A 19,880-nucleotide genomic window follows, 5' to 3' on the forward strand; every position below is an offset into this window, starting at 1 on the left:
CGTTAACCCATGGAACAATCCACGGGGTCGCCCGTCTTTGAATTACTCGCTATTTGATGTGCCCGTAGCCACAGTCGGTTTTTAATGACACTATCTTTATCCTATGTACTGAAAATGCTCAATTGAATGCAGGAGGGCTTGTTCGAGATCAGCACTTGATAAACATATTGGCTTAGCCACAAAATTATTTTTATTCCTCTATGTACAAACATTAAAGTCATACTTTTTATATAAACCATGAACATCTTAAAATTAAACTGGAACGCATGAATTTACTGTATTTTAATGTTCAGTTCCTTTTGAAATCATCAAACACAAACGCCCTATTTGTATATTCTATTAGACGCCCAATGAGGCTTTATAAAGATGGTCAATTATTAAATTTTTTTTTCTGGAAAGGGGCCCTTAACCTTTTGGAGAGGTTAATCCATAGGAAGCCTTTGGGTCAGTGCATTTTTCTAAAAGCCCTTTTTTATAATCCTCAAGAGCTATGGCAGTCAACTGCGGAACTGTTTTTGCCTGAATATTTGCGGGACCGGTACTTTAAAGATTGAGATTTCATAAAAAATTTAACTTCGATTTGATATTTGCATAGCCTATACACCTTTCCCGAGACTTATTCTTTTGATGTGCCGCAACTTTTTCTGTTGAGTTTTATGAAAAACGGACAACAGATTTGAATTCCTTATCAAAAATGTCATAAACAAAGAAAATTTCGAAACAATGCAGCAAGTAAACAACTTGCTATTCTAATTTAAAGATTTGTGGCATGTCCAACCTTTTTTTGAAAACGAGGCGGGACATGGTAACTTGAGCATTAAGAAGACTTTAACTGTGATATATATCTCCTCAAAATAGCACTTTCTGTTGGCGTATCAAGTTAAACTTTTACACATAAATTAAACAAACTATGCTGAATTCAAATATGGTATTTATATTTTACGAGTTTAAAAAAAGTATGACTCATGGTCTCGGGAAAGGTGTATTGGCGTTTACAAGTTTAGCTATATTGGGTTTACGCATACCTATTATTTTTTTGATTATTTACAATCTTAAATCTAGTCAGTTTTTGTGCAGTCGATTTTTTCGCATATCCGTTGAAATGAAAGAATTCCGCGACCATCAATTCTTCATGCAACGAAATAAGAAGTTAGTATTTTCGCGCGACTTTTTTTGCAAGAAACAGCAATTGTGTCATATGCACAACGGACGGATTTCTTTACAGTAACAATACCTGTCATCTATGTTCAAAATAGTAACCGCATCGCTACTTTGTACCATCATTCCACAAATGGGAGAAACCCGAAATATGTGCGATAACCGATTTTTATACGGGCTTGATTACTTTCAGGATTTATTATTGTTGCTGATACTCTATTCATTAAGTTGATTATCAACGCAAATATTGTTGCGTGTACTATCCCTCCATTCAGTTACTATCCCTCCATTCAGTTACTATCCCTCCATTCAGTTACTATCCCTCCATTCAGTTACTATCCCTCCATTCAGTTACTATCCCTCCAAAATCTAAATCTAAATCCCTAGACTTACATCCGCAGTTTTACTGAATGCTTTTCCGAATAATTACTCCCTTTTGTCCAAGATAAGGGCGCTTGTCTAAAATTTCTTTTTTACACATGGCCGCTTCTTAACGTGGTCCAATTTAAAAAAATATAACTAGATAACGTATATTGTTTTTTTCGAGATGTTTACAACAGTCATACAATAACAACACACAAAATTCTTGCGTCATGCAGTAACCATAGCGTGATAATTGTACGTGTAATAAACTTTCTTTCTGTTTTAATAGAATTTCAAAGATGATCAGATAACGTCAGGTTAATTCAACAAGGGATTAATCATACGGTATTTGTTCTTTTGTACGATTAATGACGATTTCATTTTGTTCGTAATCTTGGCTAATCCGGTTTGGATTCACGGGATCGTTCTACTAAAGTCTATTAGTCCATCATTCACCAGCACTTGAGATCACATCTAAGGATAGTATTATTAGTAGCCTAACTTGTCATTCAAGGCTGTCCTTCCATCACCTGTTTGATCTAGAAAAGTAAGGTGGTTTTAAATTAGAATGAAGAAATAAGTTTTTTATATATTAAGTGCGGATGATAATTCAGCACACTGCAATCCTTCTCAGAAGATGATCCAACATAAAAGTTTTCAAATTAGGTTTTTTGTACGTAACGTGAAAATACCGTTTTTAACCAACGCAATTTAATATTTTTGAGACAAATGTTTTATTTGTGCGTGCGAGTATCACTGAGCGTCAGCAATATACTGGTTCACACTGTTACGCAAACTAAACGCAAACGCAAGATATCAAAAGGTTTTGATATTCTTGCGTCTACGTTTGCAGCATAATTTTTTTGTGAACTAGAAAACGCAAGTATTTTTAAGTTATTATAACAAAAAACAGCCAAATATAATTCCTACGCCTTATGTTTCATGTTTCGTTGAGATTTCACGGTCTAGTGTGAACCTCTTCCGATTGCGTCAGATCTTTAAAATTAACATTGCGCATGCGCATGTTGCTTGCACTTGCGCTTGCATCAGAAATGTGAAGAGACCAACTTTCGTGGACACAAACTTTCGCGAAGTTTTCTCTTTTAAAAATTCTAAAAATCTTTATTCGCGAAATGTTTCAAATTTGCAAAAGTGTTTTAATGCTAGTATAGTATAAAGCAAAAAAATACTGACTTTTTACAAGTAACACAAAATTTTAGCTGAGGCTCGGTGTAGTAGTTTGTTGACATTCAACTTGAAAAGATCAAATTCACGTGTTCGTTGTTAAGTTGGTCCAATCAAAATCAAGATTTAGATTTATCACGTGGTTCACGTCAAAATTGCATAATTGCTTTGGAATTGCGTTTTTAAAGTCCACTCTTTTTATACTATTATACTTCAGGAAGGGCTGTTGCTTAGTAATTAAAGGATGTTTTACTTATGTTGTTTCTATGTTGTTTATAGAAAAGCGTGTTTCAACAAAAGTTTTTTATGCAATCGTCAATTTAAGCTTGATAAGAATGCGTTTAAGCTTTTAAATATTTTTACCCATCACGAATACTTATGCCGCAAATTTTTGTCCTCGCATATCGTTTACTTTTCCTCATTCGTATGTTAAATTAAAAAATTTCAGGAAAGTTCAGCTTTTAAAGTAGATCGTTAGGACGCTTTCAAACGTTCAGTGTACACCGGCAGCAAACTTTACTTTCGCCACAAAATATTGTTAGAAATATTAATTGCAATAACGTGTTGATCGAGAAAAGCTATTTAATAAATAAGAAAAATAACATTCAACAGACGCGCCATGCTGGTAGCAATAAGCGGTAAAATTAAGAAGAGGACGCACAATTGGTGATCGCTGTATGAGGTCATATCTATAAATAAAGCCAGTATCAACAGTATATAATTTACCCGAAACTTTAGTTGAACAGACCTTGGCTAAGAATAATAGTCTTTTGTTTTGACTCCTCAGTGAAAAGTATTCGTTTACAGCCAAAACATTACTTTGTAAAATTTACCTCCTCTCCAGATATATTTAGATAAATGATAAATTATCATAAATTCTGGATAGTTGCCTTGCGTCAATTTGTCAAACTTTCTAAAGAAATTAGTATGTCCACATAAAGCTTTATTACAATCTGTCAATAACACTCACTTTCTGGTGGCATCCACTCCACAAAATCTTTTTCTCCTCCCGTTCGCATCTCATCACTAGTATCTTGCTCCATAGGCGCACCGTATACTCGCTTCTTCTTTTTTTTCTTTTTCTTGGATGGAGGCTAAATTAAAAAAAACGTATTTTTCTAAAAACAACTTAAAAAACCTTGCTTTATATTCAAGACCAGCCTCGTTCGCCTTGGCATGTTAACTTACCTTAATCTGTGTGTTTTTTGCGCTCTCGATTGAAAATTGAATAAGAATGCAATCCTTTCTATGGACGTTATGTTTATTCATCGGGTTAAAGTTACTTAAGTTTTCGTATTTCACAGACTCATTCATTGGTTAGCCGTTGATTGGCATAAACAAAAGTAGAGGAGCAAAAATGCGGTAAGGAAGAGATAAGAAATTTTTAACAGCACCAGTTCACAGTGTTTCCTCTAAAAAGTACATATCTTTTAGGCAATACTTTCTATCAATGAATATAAACATACTTCCAAGTGATTGTCTTCTGTAGTTGAGTTTTTCACTTCTTTGTTTTCATCTTGTTTTCCCGATTTTTCTGCTGGGTTATCCTGTTTGGAAATAGTTAAGTTACCATTTATAGGTTCTTTTATTTTTGTTGTCAGGGAATGCCCACCTTGCTTCAAAGATGTTATATCTGAAAAAAATGTGAAATTCACGGAACGGAACTTGGATTCCTAAATCTGACCCTAAATCTAATTCTACGTCTATTAATTCTTATTACAGTAGTCATTAGTCATAAATTTTTTTCTCTCGCTTAAAATTATTTTCTGGCAGCCACAAAATATTTTTTCGTTTGCCTCTCCTTCGCTAAGAAATAATAGATTTCATGTACATTTAATAGATTTCTGGTTTTCCTGTTTATCAGTTGAAGCCACATATTTGTATACCTGTTCGAAGAAAGGGTGTAACTTGAACTTTAGACGTCGTATTGCTAAAAAAGAGATTGAAAGACTAACCAAAAATATATTGATCGAGATGATAATGGAATTTAATTAACAAATGACAACACGCAAACGCGGCCAACTGTATATGCAAGTGTACACTGCTATACACTAACATAAAGGAAAACATTAAAATCTCAAGCGTATACTGTTACACCTTATTTAAATCCCAAATATATTTGTGTACCAATATACACCTGTGTTTACACTTGGTAGTTCAAGTGCAACATGTTCTCTGAACATGTAACATAGAATAATCGGTGGCCCGTAGAAAACTCCACAGGTTTGCCCGTTCTTTTTATACCGCATTGCGTCGCTCGCTACTTACGGTACCATTTTGCGTGACAGAAAGACGTATACGGGTAGTATAATTTTAAATAAATATTACCCGCATAGTGGTTTCAGAGGATAGCATTTATCAATACTAAATATTTATTATGTCGCTTTATCACAAAGATTTGTTTTCAGTCTAAAGCACTTGTGTAGAAGTGTCACAACTACTTAGGAGTGTGCATATCATACTGTATGCAGAGCAAGAACTCCATATAATATGCATTCATGGTGACTGGAAAAAAAAGTAGCCTGCTGTTTTGAGAAAAACTAGCTACTAAATATATATCGCGCATGGCGGACAAAATTATTAACACGCCTGCCAAAATCCGCCTTCCCGCCATTTTAATGTTGTCCCAGGTTGCCCGAAAGATGTTGCTTTAATTGGAATAATTTGCACCACTTGAATCCAATATTGCCAAGGGGGATGAGTGTATGCCGGTGCAGTCTCAGTAATATTTGACAAAATACTTATACTTTTTGGATGTTTCATCACATTTTGTCCACAATTATAGGTAGGATAAATACTACACGTGTTGAAACATTCATGAAAATAGAATTAGAAAAACTCAGTCAATAATACTTAAGGAACTATTAAGGATAGGTGAATAATGTATCACGTGTTCCGCCCAATAAATGCCTCCGTAATCTCTATCTTTATTGCTGACACATTTAATTTTTCTATCTGTGCAAAAAGAAGGTGTAGTCTCGACACATGCACATTTATCACATTTTTTCTTCTATTAAATAAGTTTTACTGACCCATGTATGACTCACGCATCTGATCTTATTTATTTATTTATTTATTTATTTATTTATTTATTTATTTATTTATTAATTTATTAATTTATTAATTTATTAATTTATTAATTTGTTAATTTATTTATTTATTTATTTATTTATTTATTTATTTATTTATTTATTTATTTATTTATTTATTTATTTATTTATTTATTTATTTATTTATTTATTTATTAATCTTTCATTCTGTTTCGTTGTTAATTAGACTATCCAACGAAACCTGCTATAGCAACCAACATATGTTATCTACTCATATACATTATAACACATTCTACTCGTTTAGGACACATAGAACGGTATATAATTCGCAAGCAGGGAAGATAATCCTATAAGACATGAATTTCAAAACAACAACGAAAGGGGAGTACACCTAATTTAAAAAATTAATAAGTTATTCCCATATGCTTTTACAAGTTAATGACTGGCATAGACCAGAACACAACCACGTACAAATGTTGTTCCTAAGACAACAGTTGTTATAGTTCGTCATCATCCGGCCTATTTTTTTTATTTAATTGGTAAAACAAGCTCAATGTATGTAAACAAACATTTTGAATAACGTTTGAAAGTTTACATGACATGCCATGTTGATGATTACGACAAATATTGCCGCCATCGTAAAGTTGCTCCAATAGTTAGCAAAATTTCCATTCTTTAATCATTCAATATATTAAGGTTTTGAACACATGCCCACCTAACGCACTCATTTAATTGTTAATTATTTAATTTATTTATTTGTTCACTCATTCAGCTACTAATCCAATCACTTAATAAAAAGATACATACTTAATTAGAGCAGGCAGGAGAGCAGGCTTTGTTTTTTCAACCAAATTCTTCAGATTCGTGATTTCCTGAGAAACATAATTTTTAAGGATTGACTGTTATTGAGAGGAATTTGGGGAGAATTGTCAATTACTAAAAAAAAAATGTAATTACCTTTTTTAATTCCACAAGTTGTCGTCGTACTTTTAACTTGGTGGAGTTATCCATACTATGTTTCATTGTAGACATGTATGCATCCAAACTGTCGCCATCGCCTGCCGCATCTTCAGCTAAAAGAAGAACAATTTCAGATAACATACCTGCAGACAAGTCCATCTCAATGCGGAATAATAATAATATAATCACACAAAGCCATATTATTACAGTTAGATTTCTTAGCTAAAACATATATGCGACTTCTTCCGCTTGACTATAAACAAGAAGAAACGTTTCCACCTAACTAAACATAATGATCATTCGCGCACATTGTGACAAACAATGCCAAAAATTTCACAGTAAAGAGTTACAATAGTTTGGAGTGGATAATACTACTTTTATAAAATCTATTATCCTTAGATACAACTTATTTTACGAAATTTATGTGGTACAGACAGCAACGTAACAAGCGTTACCTGCTTTAGCTAATTGTAATTTCTTTTCCAGGCTTTCCATTTCTTCCTCAGCAGTTTTTAATTTCTCTTTCTACAGAAAGAAAAACCCAAATAAAAACGCCAGAGACAAATGAAATTACTATCTGTGGAGCATTTTCGGTGTGCCAATGTCATTTCTCGGTTCCCACAAAAGACAAAAAAATCACTTGTGGACATATTACACCAAATATTGCTTTCTTTAACTCTTTTCCGGTTGTGTTTATTAAGCTCATGGTAATTTAAAATGTTTTGGCTACAATGATATATATCTTCTGTTTTACTTTCATGTTCCACTTTTATGTTTTAGTTAAGCGATTACAATATTCAAGATGACAAAATATCTAATCCGATTAAACTGTGGTGGTAATAATAGTCATGATTGACTGTCCCTTAAATCAGGAAGTAAACTTGAGTAGAAAAGGAGATATTCAACTGGAAGTTATTGTTTGGTGATTTTACACAAAACGTAATGGAATTAGCTAATACTTTTTATCTAATAGCTACTTCTTTTTTAAAAAAAGTCTATAAAATTATTACAGAAATTATAGATTTTGACTAAATAATGAATAAAAAGTACTGTTTTCATCAAAATGTTTAAAAGAAGTATTTGCAAAGAAAATTTTAGACTAAATCAGCTACTTATTATATTCTTAACGATGTGGTATAAATAATGATAATACTCTCAAAACATTTAGGCTAAGTTTTAAAAAGCACATTACAGACTGCAAAATAGCTCAACGTTTATAAAAAAAACTGTTTCCAATATCCTCTGTGTACTTTACATAACATTTTAAAACATACATTACAAGCAGTGCGTCAACTTACTAGAGAATCATGGGTATCTACTTTTTGTTTTTCTTCTTTCTGGCCAGCACGAACTTTCCTCTGCAATCTTTTCTTTTCAACTAAAACATTGTAATTTTAAGTAACGCAGAATGAATACCAGGTAAATCGTTCAGTTTACAGTGTGTCTGCATAGAAGATGTTGCTGGCCATACGAATCCCCACATATAAAAAGTAATTTGCTTTTTTAAAAAGAAAAAAAAATATGGTAAAAAAGTAGTGTTAATAAAAAAATGAGCCAGGACTATGAGGATGCATGGAGAGGTCACACGTTTTGAATTATAGGCAGGTGAGAAAACAGCATTTTTTCTTGATAATTGCCACGTGAATTTTATAACATAGTACCACACAAATTTTAAATAGAAATTTGACAACATTTTTCGATATCAAATAGAAATAAAATGCAAGGATTCCTAGGCCTTTAACTGCAATTCTCAGGACTTTCAGGACAGTAGTAACTTTCTCAGGACAGTAGTAACTTTCAAAGAATAAAGTTTCTCATATAAGAATCTCATGCTTTTTTACAAAAATTAGAAAAAAAAGTGATAACATTTAAAGACATACTGCAGTTAACAAAATAGACAATTATTACCATAGATACTGATTAAAAAAATAATCATTAGAAACAACCTGCTATCCAATACAGCCAATACATAGCTACACACATTTTTATTATATTAAAGAAAGATTAACTCTCTCTCTTACTTGATCCCGTTCTGTCTAAATAGGAATCGTCATCTGAGTCATAAAAATCATTCGCCTCAAGTTCACGCTGACGCTTCACACGTTGATCTTCTATAACAACATAAATACAAGGATATACATAGGTATGATTTTTGGTACATGATAGATTAGATGATTGTCCTAGCCCTTTTTTTTCTTAAAACCAATCACCAACACAGTGTACTGTATTAAGGTTTCAGCATCTGTTGATAACAGGGAAATGTGGTACACTAATCACTTTTATGATATAATGGTTATCCAAAAAAGCTAGCAAAATGAAGAGATCATTATTGAATACCTCGGCACTGATTTTGCAGCATGTCATAAGCCTGTATTAATCGACAAGCTTCTGTAGCGCATGCTAAAACAGCATCTTTTTTAGTCGTCCCACTTCCCTCTGCAACAACTTCACTCCCTTCTGATGTCTCAATTGGAAGTCTAAATAAACAATGGTTATTAAAGACTGATTTAAATGAAATTTTACTTAAACACTCAAAGTAAGATGAAGTCTGTTGCAATTTTTCAACATTTCATTATGGATTAATTTTTGTGAGTACTAGTTTTTTGCGAAGTTAAAAAGGCACTTTGTCAGGACTTATTATTAAAAATGACTTGTCTTAAATGGGCTACAGTATCAAAAAATGTAGCTTGACATTGCGATGTGACGCACGTTACCCGCACAATACTATCACGAGCATATAAATGATGGCTTTTAAACATAAATTATGTATGACAAAACACAATCTTCTTCATATTTCTAATTTCAAGTAGTAACCGAAAAAGAAAACATAAAAAAAATTATAAAGTGCAATTACACCGTGTTAAAATCTTTGGTAGTTCTATGATATGGTTAACATATTATTACAGTTCGCATCTTCTTAAAGTAACAAAAAAAATTGCAAAAATTAAAAAATAATGGTAAAATTATTTTTTAGCTAAATTTCTTTAATTAAGAAAAAATTAATTACGGAAAAATTTAAAAAATAGGTCCTAAAAACTTATTTAGTTAAGGTTATTTTTCAAAATGAAAACTTTAGCGGATCACCCATGTATTAACGCATCTTACCTTACTTGAGCTAAATGGGTTGTTCTAGTACCACTTCCACGTTCCGACATCTCATATTCAAATTCAATACCTTAACAAAAAAAAGTTTATAAACCACTGAGTGTCAAATGTAAAACAAAAAATTTAAGTTGGTTTAACAACGTGCATGTCTAGCCATAGTCTGCTAAGCAATAAGAAGTAAAATAATTCCCATGTAGCCATATAGTAGAAAGGTTGTACAGGCCATTTTATCTTCTTTTACCATAAATTAGAAACAATGTCTCAGTTAAAAAAATAATTGTTACAAGGAACACACTTATTTTATTAATAACAGGCTAAATAATAGCCACAACAGCTAAAATCACCACTTGAACTCAATTTTTAAGCTACTTAAATATGTGCATATTGTTGCTTTACCAAAAAGTTCAGGTGCAACTTGTGGTTTAGGTTGCCACTACAAAATCATTAAATAAAGGACTCAAAAAGCAAATCAAAAAATTTGAGACTCCTGTTTTGACACCATTAATGCTTCACCTTCTTTATGGGTGTTCAAAAGTGTGAACTAGGTATAAATATTTTCTGAAATTACAAATTAACTTTGTTAGTAAAAATCATTTATTCCTCCATTTGTGTCTGTAGCTTGATTACAAAACACATGTAAAAAAGACATATATGGAATTTTTTTCAAACAAATATTTAAAAATGATGCCTTGAAATTTAAGTGGCTAATATTTTTGATTTTGAAATCAGCTATCAATTAAAATATAAACTGCCAAGGTAAACTCTCTTTTTTCCCTTCACTTATCAAAAAGGGAAAAATAATGAGTTTAGTTTACTAGACTATTATTACAGCAGAACTGACTGGAAATAGATTTTCTTTAACTGTCAGTTTTGAGAAAGTTTAATACATGAACATGGAAACATTTGCTTTAAAAAATGTTTGCGGACACTTTCCGAAAAACCTATTTTTTTCCAGAAAACTTACCCTCCCTTTCAAAGAAACCTCTTAAAGATTTCTTGGGATCTTTCACTTCAATATTTTTTTTCTTTTCAAACAATTCTTTCAAGTCCAAGCCTTCATCTTGTGCATCCTCACCTAAACGCACAACAAACCAAAATTCAGAAACGTGTAACAGAGATCCCATCTTATCTAACAAAGATAAGATGGAATCTCCACATGTAAGAATTCTTTAAAAACAGCTTTCAACGAACACAGTGTGTAAACATCCAGAATAAACATTAAAAATTAAACACTTTCCAAGATTTTAAATGACACACAATTTAGGGACTTTTCTGGAGCAAGGGTATTCCTATGCAACACAGTAAACTTAATTGTGTCTTCATGAACCAGAAAAAGATGAAATATGCCCTAAATCTTACCAAATCCCCATGTTGCTCCATCGTCTTCTTTATCATCATTATTATCTTCACCATCTTTTTCAATTTCCTTGTTGCCAGAAGCAGCACCTTTGTTGGGTTTATTTTTTTGTTTCAGTTTGTGTTTTTTCTCCATTTGTAGTTGCTCATATTGTCTACGCTTCTCTCGAAGCGCATCCAAATCTACTTCTTCTTCTTGATCTTCTTCTGGACCCTGAAATAAAAAATTTTTAGAAAAACTTAATATATTTCAGTATAGACATAGAAAACAGTTCCAGCTTGTTTCTATTGAAACATAATGCTCTTTAAAAAGTACTTTCATATTGTTCAGAACATGAAAAACACTCGTAAAAAGTTTAAAATGTTAAATCTCAGTGCTAAACCCTTAAATTTACAAACCTCAACAATATATAGTCTTGTGCTTCCTCCAAATTTTATCTGGTAACCAACTCTTATTCTAGTGTACACTTTTGGTCGAAGCTTTTCCTTGTTCAAATAGGTTCCATGTGTACTACCCAAATCAAATAAATAATAACCCTTCTTCCTTTTATCCTTTTCAATTACACAATACTGCAATAATGCATGAAATCTAGAACAGGACGGATGTTCAACTAACACATCACAATCATCCAATCGTCCAAATGTCAACAAAGATTTTCTTGATAGATCTATGTTATCCTTGACAACACCATCTTTTAACACTGTCAAGGCATATTTATTTTCATTATCAGGTGGTCCAGCCCAGGCAGGCTCTGTGTACTGCAACCCAGGGTTATTAATGTCTTTACTTTCTTTACTATCTTTTTTTTCCACACATATATTTTCTGTTATTGATTTTGTCTGCTTATCGACCGAATCAGTTTTATCCACTTCAATTTTATTAGAATTATTTGCAATTGACTTGGATTGTGGTTTCACAAACTTATAAACAGGAAGAGATGGTATTGCAAACTGATCTTCTTCTTTGTTTTTTGCTTCTCTGTTGCCAACAATTGATTCTTCAGGTATCAAGAATACATCACTTTTTTCTGGTCCCTGAGAACTTGGATTTTTATCGGCTTCTGTCTCTCCTTTAACCATATTTTTCACATTATTATCTAAACATTTTGTATCTTCTTCTACATCCATCTGAAAATAAGGAACAGCAAAGACTTATAAAATTCATTAGACAATTTTTCATGTTACTGTTAAATTATTTCACATTTAGTGGCTGTTTTTAAACTTACTGATGGGGCCCTGTTTTTAAGGTTACCTGTAATCCTTTGACAGAAAATTGAGATAATGGCACTTTTTCAGGCAATTTTCAAAGTTGCAAAAAGCATCAACTCACAAATTTTCTCCAGCCAGTAGGCTGCATATTGCTGCCTGCCTAGGTTATGTAAGTAGAGTTTAAATTGCGGTAGTTACACTTTTTAATACTTCTGCTTTCAGAATAATTCATGAAAATAGTATGGGCCCATAGGCCCTAAAATTTTGAGAAAAATGGATAGCTAAACTTTAGAATATCCCCTTCAAATAGTAACTTAAATTTAATACACGTCTTCAACACTATTACGTTAGCGCCTACGTGTCTTTTAATTTGTTGCTTCGCGCAATGCCACAACATCGTATCCGACGTTAAAAATAACAACCGTTTATTAAAACAGTCATTCTTGTAACAAACAGCTTCGCATATCTATCGCCCATATCTTTTATGATGTATTCTTCAAAATCAATTATTAACTCACAACCTGAAGAAGTTTGGGCCGAATTAAACTCAAGATTTATTAATCATGACGTCAAGTATGAAAACGTGCTATCCGAACAATTGTTTACATATCTTAACAATAAAGCAACAGCTGCAGGTACTACATTGAATATGTTCTTGCTTCCGTAATAACTACAGCTAATTATTTGACCGCTAAAAATCAAGGTTCGATTGAAATAAGAAATGGTTATAGCATTAACCTTAACACATTTTTCTCGTATGTTGGACAGCTGTCTAAAGGAAAGTCGCCCGCTATTAAAATGGCAGTTAATCAACGATTAAAGCCTATGCAAGAAGATACGGACATTATATCTAACACCACCACATCTGGCTTGACAAAGTGCCTCTGTACAAGAAAAAGTGCATACATTGTAAATGCCGAAATACAGGAATACTTGTACAAAATATTGAAAAAAAAAAAACGATGAGAATTACACTGGGGATATGGCGATTCTGTCGAAAATCTTTAATGGAGAAATTTGTCTATTCAATTCAGTACTGAAAATAAGAGATATATACCTGAAAATTGCGCATTGTGCATATTAGGTAATTATTTATTTATTCTTTTCTCTTTTCTCCTTATGCAATGCATACCGTAAATGACGGATTAAGCGCCCCATGCTCAATACGCCCCCCTGTCAAATAAGTGTCCCGGGGTTAGGGAAATAATTGTAAATAAGCGGCCCGGGACCTTAATCCGTTATTTACGGTATACGCAGATGCGATTAGTTGGTTCGTAATCTAACTTTTTATCTCCTTCCAAAACGTGAAGCAAAAATATACACCATAAAGGCTGATGAATAGGGTTGCCTTTAAACAAAATCAATTCTTGTGATTACAAAAGTTTTTAAACATATGCACACGTATTAAATCCTTTTTTTTAAGGGGCGACACAAATAAAAAGCATTGCTTTTATTTTGTCCTTGAAGGATAAAGGTAATGGATTTTTGGACCGATTTTTAATTACAACACCTCGTTCATACCGTCCGATGCCCAAAGAACAGCAAATAGCCCAACAATCTTCAACAACCATTGATATCAAGGATATTTATGCCAACTATGTACACATAGATAATACAATATTCTATTTTGACGAAAATACGTTAAAGTAAGAAGATTTTTAATAATTTTAAACTTTAAATATGGCATGATAAATAATCTCTTCTTCCTTTTCTTTAATTTTATTTCCCCCTCTTTAAATTTTTTTTACCAATTTGTATAGATTGTACGACAACATGAAGACACAGTTTTTGACCAATCTAAACAACGATCTTTTACACGGCAGACCAACCAGCAAATCTAAAAAACCAGAGTTAATTCCAAAAGTAGCGGTCGCTCTACACACAGTGGAATACTTTTATAATGCCCTTTTTAATGAAGTTGAATTTACATGTCTACCAGAAACTATTTTCTTGCAAACATTGGAATGTGCCATAATGTATCTTGAATCAATTAATGAACAGAAAGAATTATTTTTTACAATTAGTCTTTTAAATATTTTATAATTAAGTTACAGCAAATTTGCATTTATGATCTTTTTATAGACATTTATTTATCTCATTTATGAAAATATTGTCCAGATTAGCATATTACAGAATTGGTTAGTACCAGCCGAACACCATAAGTTAAATGTGCCCCAACTTCTGACGAATATAAAAAAGCTCGGGTGCCTTCGTCACATACAGATCCTTCAAACAAAGTACATCAAAAAGATTTCGCGGTTTACTATCCCAAGAATTTGTTAAGTTTATAGAAAACTTTGTTAACAAAGACATTGGTCGTTTGGTTAGTGTAAAAGCAGTTGGGTCGTCAAAATCATCAAAAGTATTCGTTAAAAAAGAATTTAGGGACTTGCCATCCGAAATAAAAAATTGGTTACAAGAAAGTGAATATGAAGCAAAAAGGCTCGCCAAACATCCTGCTTGTATTACGGATCGGATTATCAAGTCTATTAATCTTGAAATTCATTAGCAAAAATTTTTCAAATAATCCTTTTTCTATATCCATAGAATAAGTCATTCTTACTTATAAAAAAGTTTACAAATTTATCAACACCAAAATATATAGCTTATAACAAAGTTAATCGGGTTTAAAATTGTAAATTTTAATAAAACTTATTCTACTTGATTGAAAAATTTTATACAGATGTGCCGAGGCAAAAAATGCTAGAGAAAAATAACAACAGTTAACATCAGATAAAATGTTTTCTGTTTCTTATAAAAAATTGCTTGTACATGAAAAAGTGTAAACACTGTCGGAAATTTGCGTAACATTTGAGTTGTGTTCAGCATGTTTTTACTATTATTTGTATTGCTTAAATTTAGTCACGTTTTCTTATTTTCTGTATGATTAATATGAGTAATTGTAAAAAAAGTTTCTGAAGACAAGTCATGTGTTTTTGGTGAATCTTTTAACACTGCAAGAGTAGCTAAAATCATGCAATGTAGGGAATTTATTAACTTCCCATTATCCGACATAAGCTTTTCTGTGTATCATGAATGACAAATACTCTGCCTGAGAAATTACAGAAGGGACCATAGTAAGTACATTTTCTATTATTTTATAATTATATTACAATTTAACGATTCATTATTCGTTCTTCAAATCTACATATATTCTTTGATACAATAATTTCAAAAATTTGCAAAGGAGTTGATTAATTTCTGATTAAATTATTTTAAGATTAAGAAGCCGGGCGACACAATGTGGTGTCAATAGTGTTAGTCATGACAAGTCAACACAATTTGGATCTTTAAATAACAGTTATGATCGTTTTATCCGCTCATCCGATAAAACAGCATTTACAACACACAAATACTTTAATCACAAACATCACGAATACCAAAGAGAACAATTTGTTAATCAAACAAAAAAAATATGATAAATGTAGCAATGACATGAACTTGTCTAAGTGCCAAAGTTCAAATGGAATTAGATGGCGTTGCCAAAAGAATGGTCATTTTATTGAAATGTCAATTCGCAAAGGTAGCTGGTTTGAAAAGTCAAATTTGACGATAGAAGAGGTGATTGAAATGACGTATTGGTAGACCACTGGTATCGATCAAAATCAAATAGCCAAACAAATGTGCATATCAAGTTTTACTGCTGTTGAGTGGGATATGTTTTTCCGAGAAACGTGTGAAGTATTACTCTTCAAAAATTCATCAAAGATTGGTGGTAAAGGTGTACAAGTTCAAATTGACGAGAGTAAGTTTGGAAAGCATAAATACCACAGGAGCCATCGTGTAGATGGACAGTGGGTTTTTGGTGGTATACAAGAAGAATTGCGAAAGAACTTTCTTGTAGTGGTAGAAAAGAGAGACAAAAAAACACTGATACCTATAATAAAAAATTTGATCCTGCCTGGTACAAGTATAGTTTCAGATTTTTGGAAACCGTATGATATTATAAGTGAATTAGATTTTGAACATTTAAAAGTTAACCACTCAGTTGAATTTGTTAACTGTAACGGAGATCATACAAATAAAATTGAAGGACACTGGAGGCAAGTTAAATCAACATTACCATCATTTGGAGTAAAAAAATCCCACTTTTCATCTTGCATGGCGGAATTGTGGAGATATGCTAACAAGGATCAAGATTTATTTTAGAAACTCATTTGCGACTTATCTTCTGTGTATTTGTTAGATGAAATTTTCGCATTTACATAAATTACTTTCGGATTTTTTCAATGGATTCTTAATTTAAATTACAAGATAAAAAGTTTTTCAAAAATTTTGTTGCAATTTTAAAAAAGGCTTTTTCTTCATTCTTATTATTTAACTTTAAAGATTTCCATTTGAGCTTAGATACATTTCCACTCAAGAACAGACGGATAAGAGAAATGAAATTTATAAAAATATACATTATATATATACATTATTAAATAATGAAAATGGTTACAACAGATTATGTTAAAAAAGATTACATTAATAGAAGTTTCAAAATTCAATCACTAGGTATAATGACAGTATTCAATATGCTATATACATTTTTATTCTAAAAGTGAAAGTTCCTACAAAAATCGAATTAAGAGGTGGTTTAAAAGTTTGGTCATGTGCTACAAAAATAAAATCACCTGGCTGTAAACAGGTGTATAAAACAGTTTTGAGTCTTACCATGACTATTTTACATTCCAGGCTGTGTAATCCTTCTCTTTTATTTCACCGTAACCAACCAAATCTGCACTTTTGTAAAAGCCTAAAGATATGGATGGAAATGTTTACTGCCTGAATGACCTTGGACTTCTGCATTGCAAATGATATTTTTATATGGTGCGGAGAATAAAAAGTTGTTTATCGAATCCTTTAGAATTTTTTTAAAATCTCATTCTCAAGTTATTTTAAGATTTAAACATTTAAAATCTGTGAACTTATGTCATTAGTTTTGAAAAAATGCTGATATTACAATTTCTACCTATAAAGATAAGATCATTCTTAAACTATAAACTTTTACATATGTCAAAATATCATCAACAGTTTAAATCTCCACTGATTAAAAGTTTAAACACCATGTCAGTTTGTAAGATATTTCAAGTAATAAATGCTTACTATCTTATTACATTATCAGTAAAGTCAAATGGAAATATTTTAATCTCTTAAAAACATAGAATAAAAAAATATTTTTAATTTTTTTTTAAAAAAAAAACTTTTCATTTCTCTATAGGATGCAAAAATCACTTTAATATTATATCCTCTAAAATACTAAAATGAACCATGGTAAAGATTTTCTTGTAATGACCAGGTTATTTTGAAGTGCAAGAAGCATACTATAAGAAAAAAATAGTCTTTCAGCAATTCTTTGCTTCTGGTTATTGTATTAGAACAAATTTTGAAGAGCTTAAAAACAGTGAGCAAAAGTTTTAAATTATATACTGGTTGTAAAACCTCCTGAATATGTTTTAACAAGTCAGAACACATTGCATCATTTACACTGTATATTCTTTTTTTTGTGTGTGTGTTTGCAATGCTGTTTTAATAAGAAACAACATCTTTGTAAAAACTCAGTATTTTTATTATATTAATTCCTAGTTTTATTACTCAGTTGGTGAGAGCAACATACCTGCTAATACTGATGGATGATTTATGTGCATCCAATGACGATACTCTATATTAAAAGGACTATGCACATAAAGGATGTAAAAATGCACTCTGCATAAAAAAGTAAAAATAAAAAAAAATAGCACACCATAAGTTACAAGGCAATTATAGCATAACTCTGGTCAATTTAACATATTTATGTATATAGTTATAATAACGTATATACAGTTCCATTTTTCTATCTCTGCTCTGATGTCAGCTTTTCTTTTCATTAATTTTTTCATTATCTATTTGCCCAAGCTTAATACAGCTAAGAGAATTTTTAAAAAGTTACATTTTCAAACCTTGGCTTGTGTTCATAGAATGCCAAACACGATAGCTACCAATAACAGCAAGTACTTCTGCAACAAGGAAACCTTTTAGGATAGTCTTTCTCATTACACTTCTATGCTATACATAATATGATTTCATAGTAAACCTTGACATTTTCATCATATATATTTACAATGAATAGCTTTTCCAAAAAATTTAAAAAAAGCTGATTAAACAACTGCATAAGCTTTTCAACATAATTTAACCATATTTATGTAAACATTATACCTAGAGATCTCTTTGAATCTTATGCAGCATGTAGCCTTTGTGATATGAAATAAGGTTACTGTTTTTGGTACTTTACTTAAGGCAGGTTTTTTCCAACTTACTGACTCAGGTTTATTGTAAAGAAAATGGGTCAGTCAGAGGCCACACATATAACATATTTACAATGGTGGCCTAATGATTTACTTTTTAACTTTTGAGAAATTATACACACTTTAGAACCACATAGATGTTTAGACAACCTGTTTATGAATAATTACTTTTTTATGATGAATTTACTATTTTTTTATTTTCAGTATCTAAAAAAAATTCCTTCAGTATTCTTTTTAGCAGTGATCTGTAAAATAAATAAAAGTATCAGTAAATCGAAAGTTTGTTTTGACTTGGGAACAGAGACAATACAAGAAACTGTATATATTTCTTATAAAATACTGTTACTAGTTTTAAGAAGGTAATTAATACCTCCATAAAGATTTCAAAGTCGTTGTTGTTGCTTTGACTGGCTTTTTGTGCAATAAACTTGCATGTTTCAGCAATCAAATTAAGGGATCGGGAATGTTGATCTATTTTTGCAAACTCACAATATAAAATGAATTAGATACACAAATTCACAATATCAAAATTGCATTTTTTCTTGTATTACTACCTTAGCAATATTTATTTTAACGATAATAAAAAGTTCTAACGAAACAAGCATCACAAAATACGTTTTTTTACAGGGAATACCCTGTTTTTAAACCTATCCAGGACGAAGGGGGCAGAAATGTCCTACCTGGTACACTTTCGTTAATAACTCTGGAAACATAAATGGTATTACCCTGAAACTCCCAGTAGCTCACTTTTTATCATTTTGGATCAGAACATGAAAAAAAGAAAATTCCATAATTTACAGCAGGTGGTGTGCCACACCCATTTTGAAAGGCACTGCTCCAATTATTTTTAGCAATTTGGTATATGGATATTATCCATTCTTTTCAATTTCTATTAAAACTTCAAGAGAGATTCAATTAGTTACACATGTTATTATAGGATGCTTTTAAGATATTTTTAAGTTTTTTAAGAACTAGCAAGTTTAATAACGTTTCACCAAACTTAATTCCCGCAAAACAAATAATTTAGGTTGTCCCCATAATTCAATTTCTGCAAAAAATAACAATGGACCCACCCATCTGTGAAATTTAGTTACTTCAAAGTATATTATGTTGAAATGTACTCACAAGAGGAGTTTATACTAAGAATTACGTTGAGACTTCTTTTTCGCTAAGCCTAGTTTTCATACGAAGATGCAGATATGCAAAGACCCGAAAAATGCTTGAAAAA

The 19,880-nt window shown here is 31.5% G+C and overlaps 1 protein-coding gene across 2 annotated transcripts; it reads right to left on the reverse strand.

Moving 5' to 3' along the window:
- Window positions 1-957: 957 nt before the first annotated feature.
- Window positions 958-18,406, reverse strand: LOC130657137 (kanadaptin-like). 2 transcript variants are annotated; one of them, XM_057460102.1, is made up of 17 exons: window positions 18,298-18,406; window positions 17,986-18,030; window positions 17,043-17,124; window positions 11,577-12,305; window positions 11,181-11,391; window positions 10,786-10,896; window positions 9,822-9,891; window positions 9,054-9,193; window positions 8,738-8,827; window positions 8,015-8,094; window positions 7,172-7,241; window positions 6,714-6,829; window positions 6,564-6,628; window positions 4,593-4,636; window positions 4,173-4,339; window positions 3,677-3,800; window positions 958-2,060 (listed from the first exon to the last, which is right to left on the reverse strand). In XM_057460102.1, exons 3-17 carry the CDS (start codon window positions 17,043-17,045, stop codon window positions 2,011-2,013), a joined length of 2,070 nt encoding a protein of 689 aa, XP_057316085.1. In that variant the 5' UTR covers window positions 17,046-17,124; window positions 17,986-18,030; window positions 18,298-18,406; the 3' UTR covers window positions 958-2,010. The 2 variants fall into 2 exon arrangements, with proteins under 2 accessions (XP_057316085.1, XP_057316086.1); XM_057460103.1 differs by lacking the exon at window positions 18,298-18,406 and adding an exon at window positions 18,190-18,248.
- Between the last annotated feature and the right edge of the window lie 1,474 nt (window positions 18,407-19,880).

This window comes from Hydractinia symbiolongicarpus, chromosome 9, assembly GCF_029227915.1.
Source record: "Hydractinia symbiolongicarpus strain clone_291-10 chromosome 9, HSymV2.1, whole genome shotgun sequence".
Lineage (NCBI taxonomy): Eukaryota > Metazoa > Cnidaria > Hydrozoa > Anthoathecata > Hydractiniidae > Hydractinia > Hydractinia symbiolongicarpus.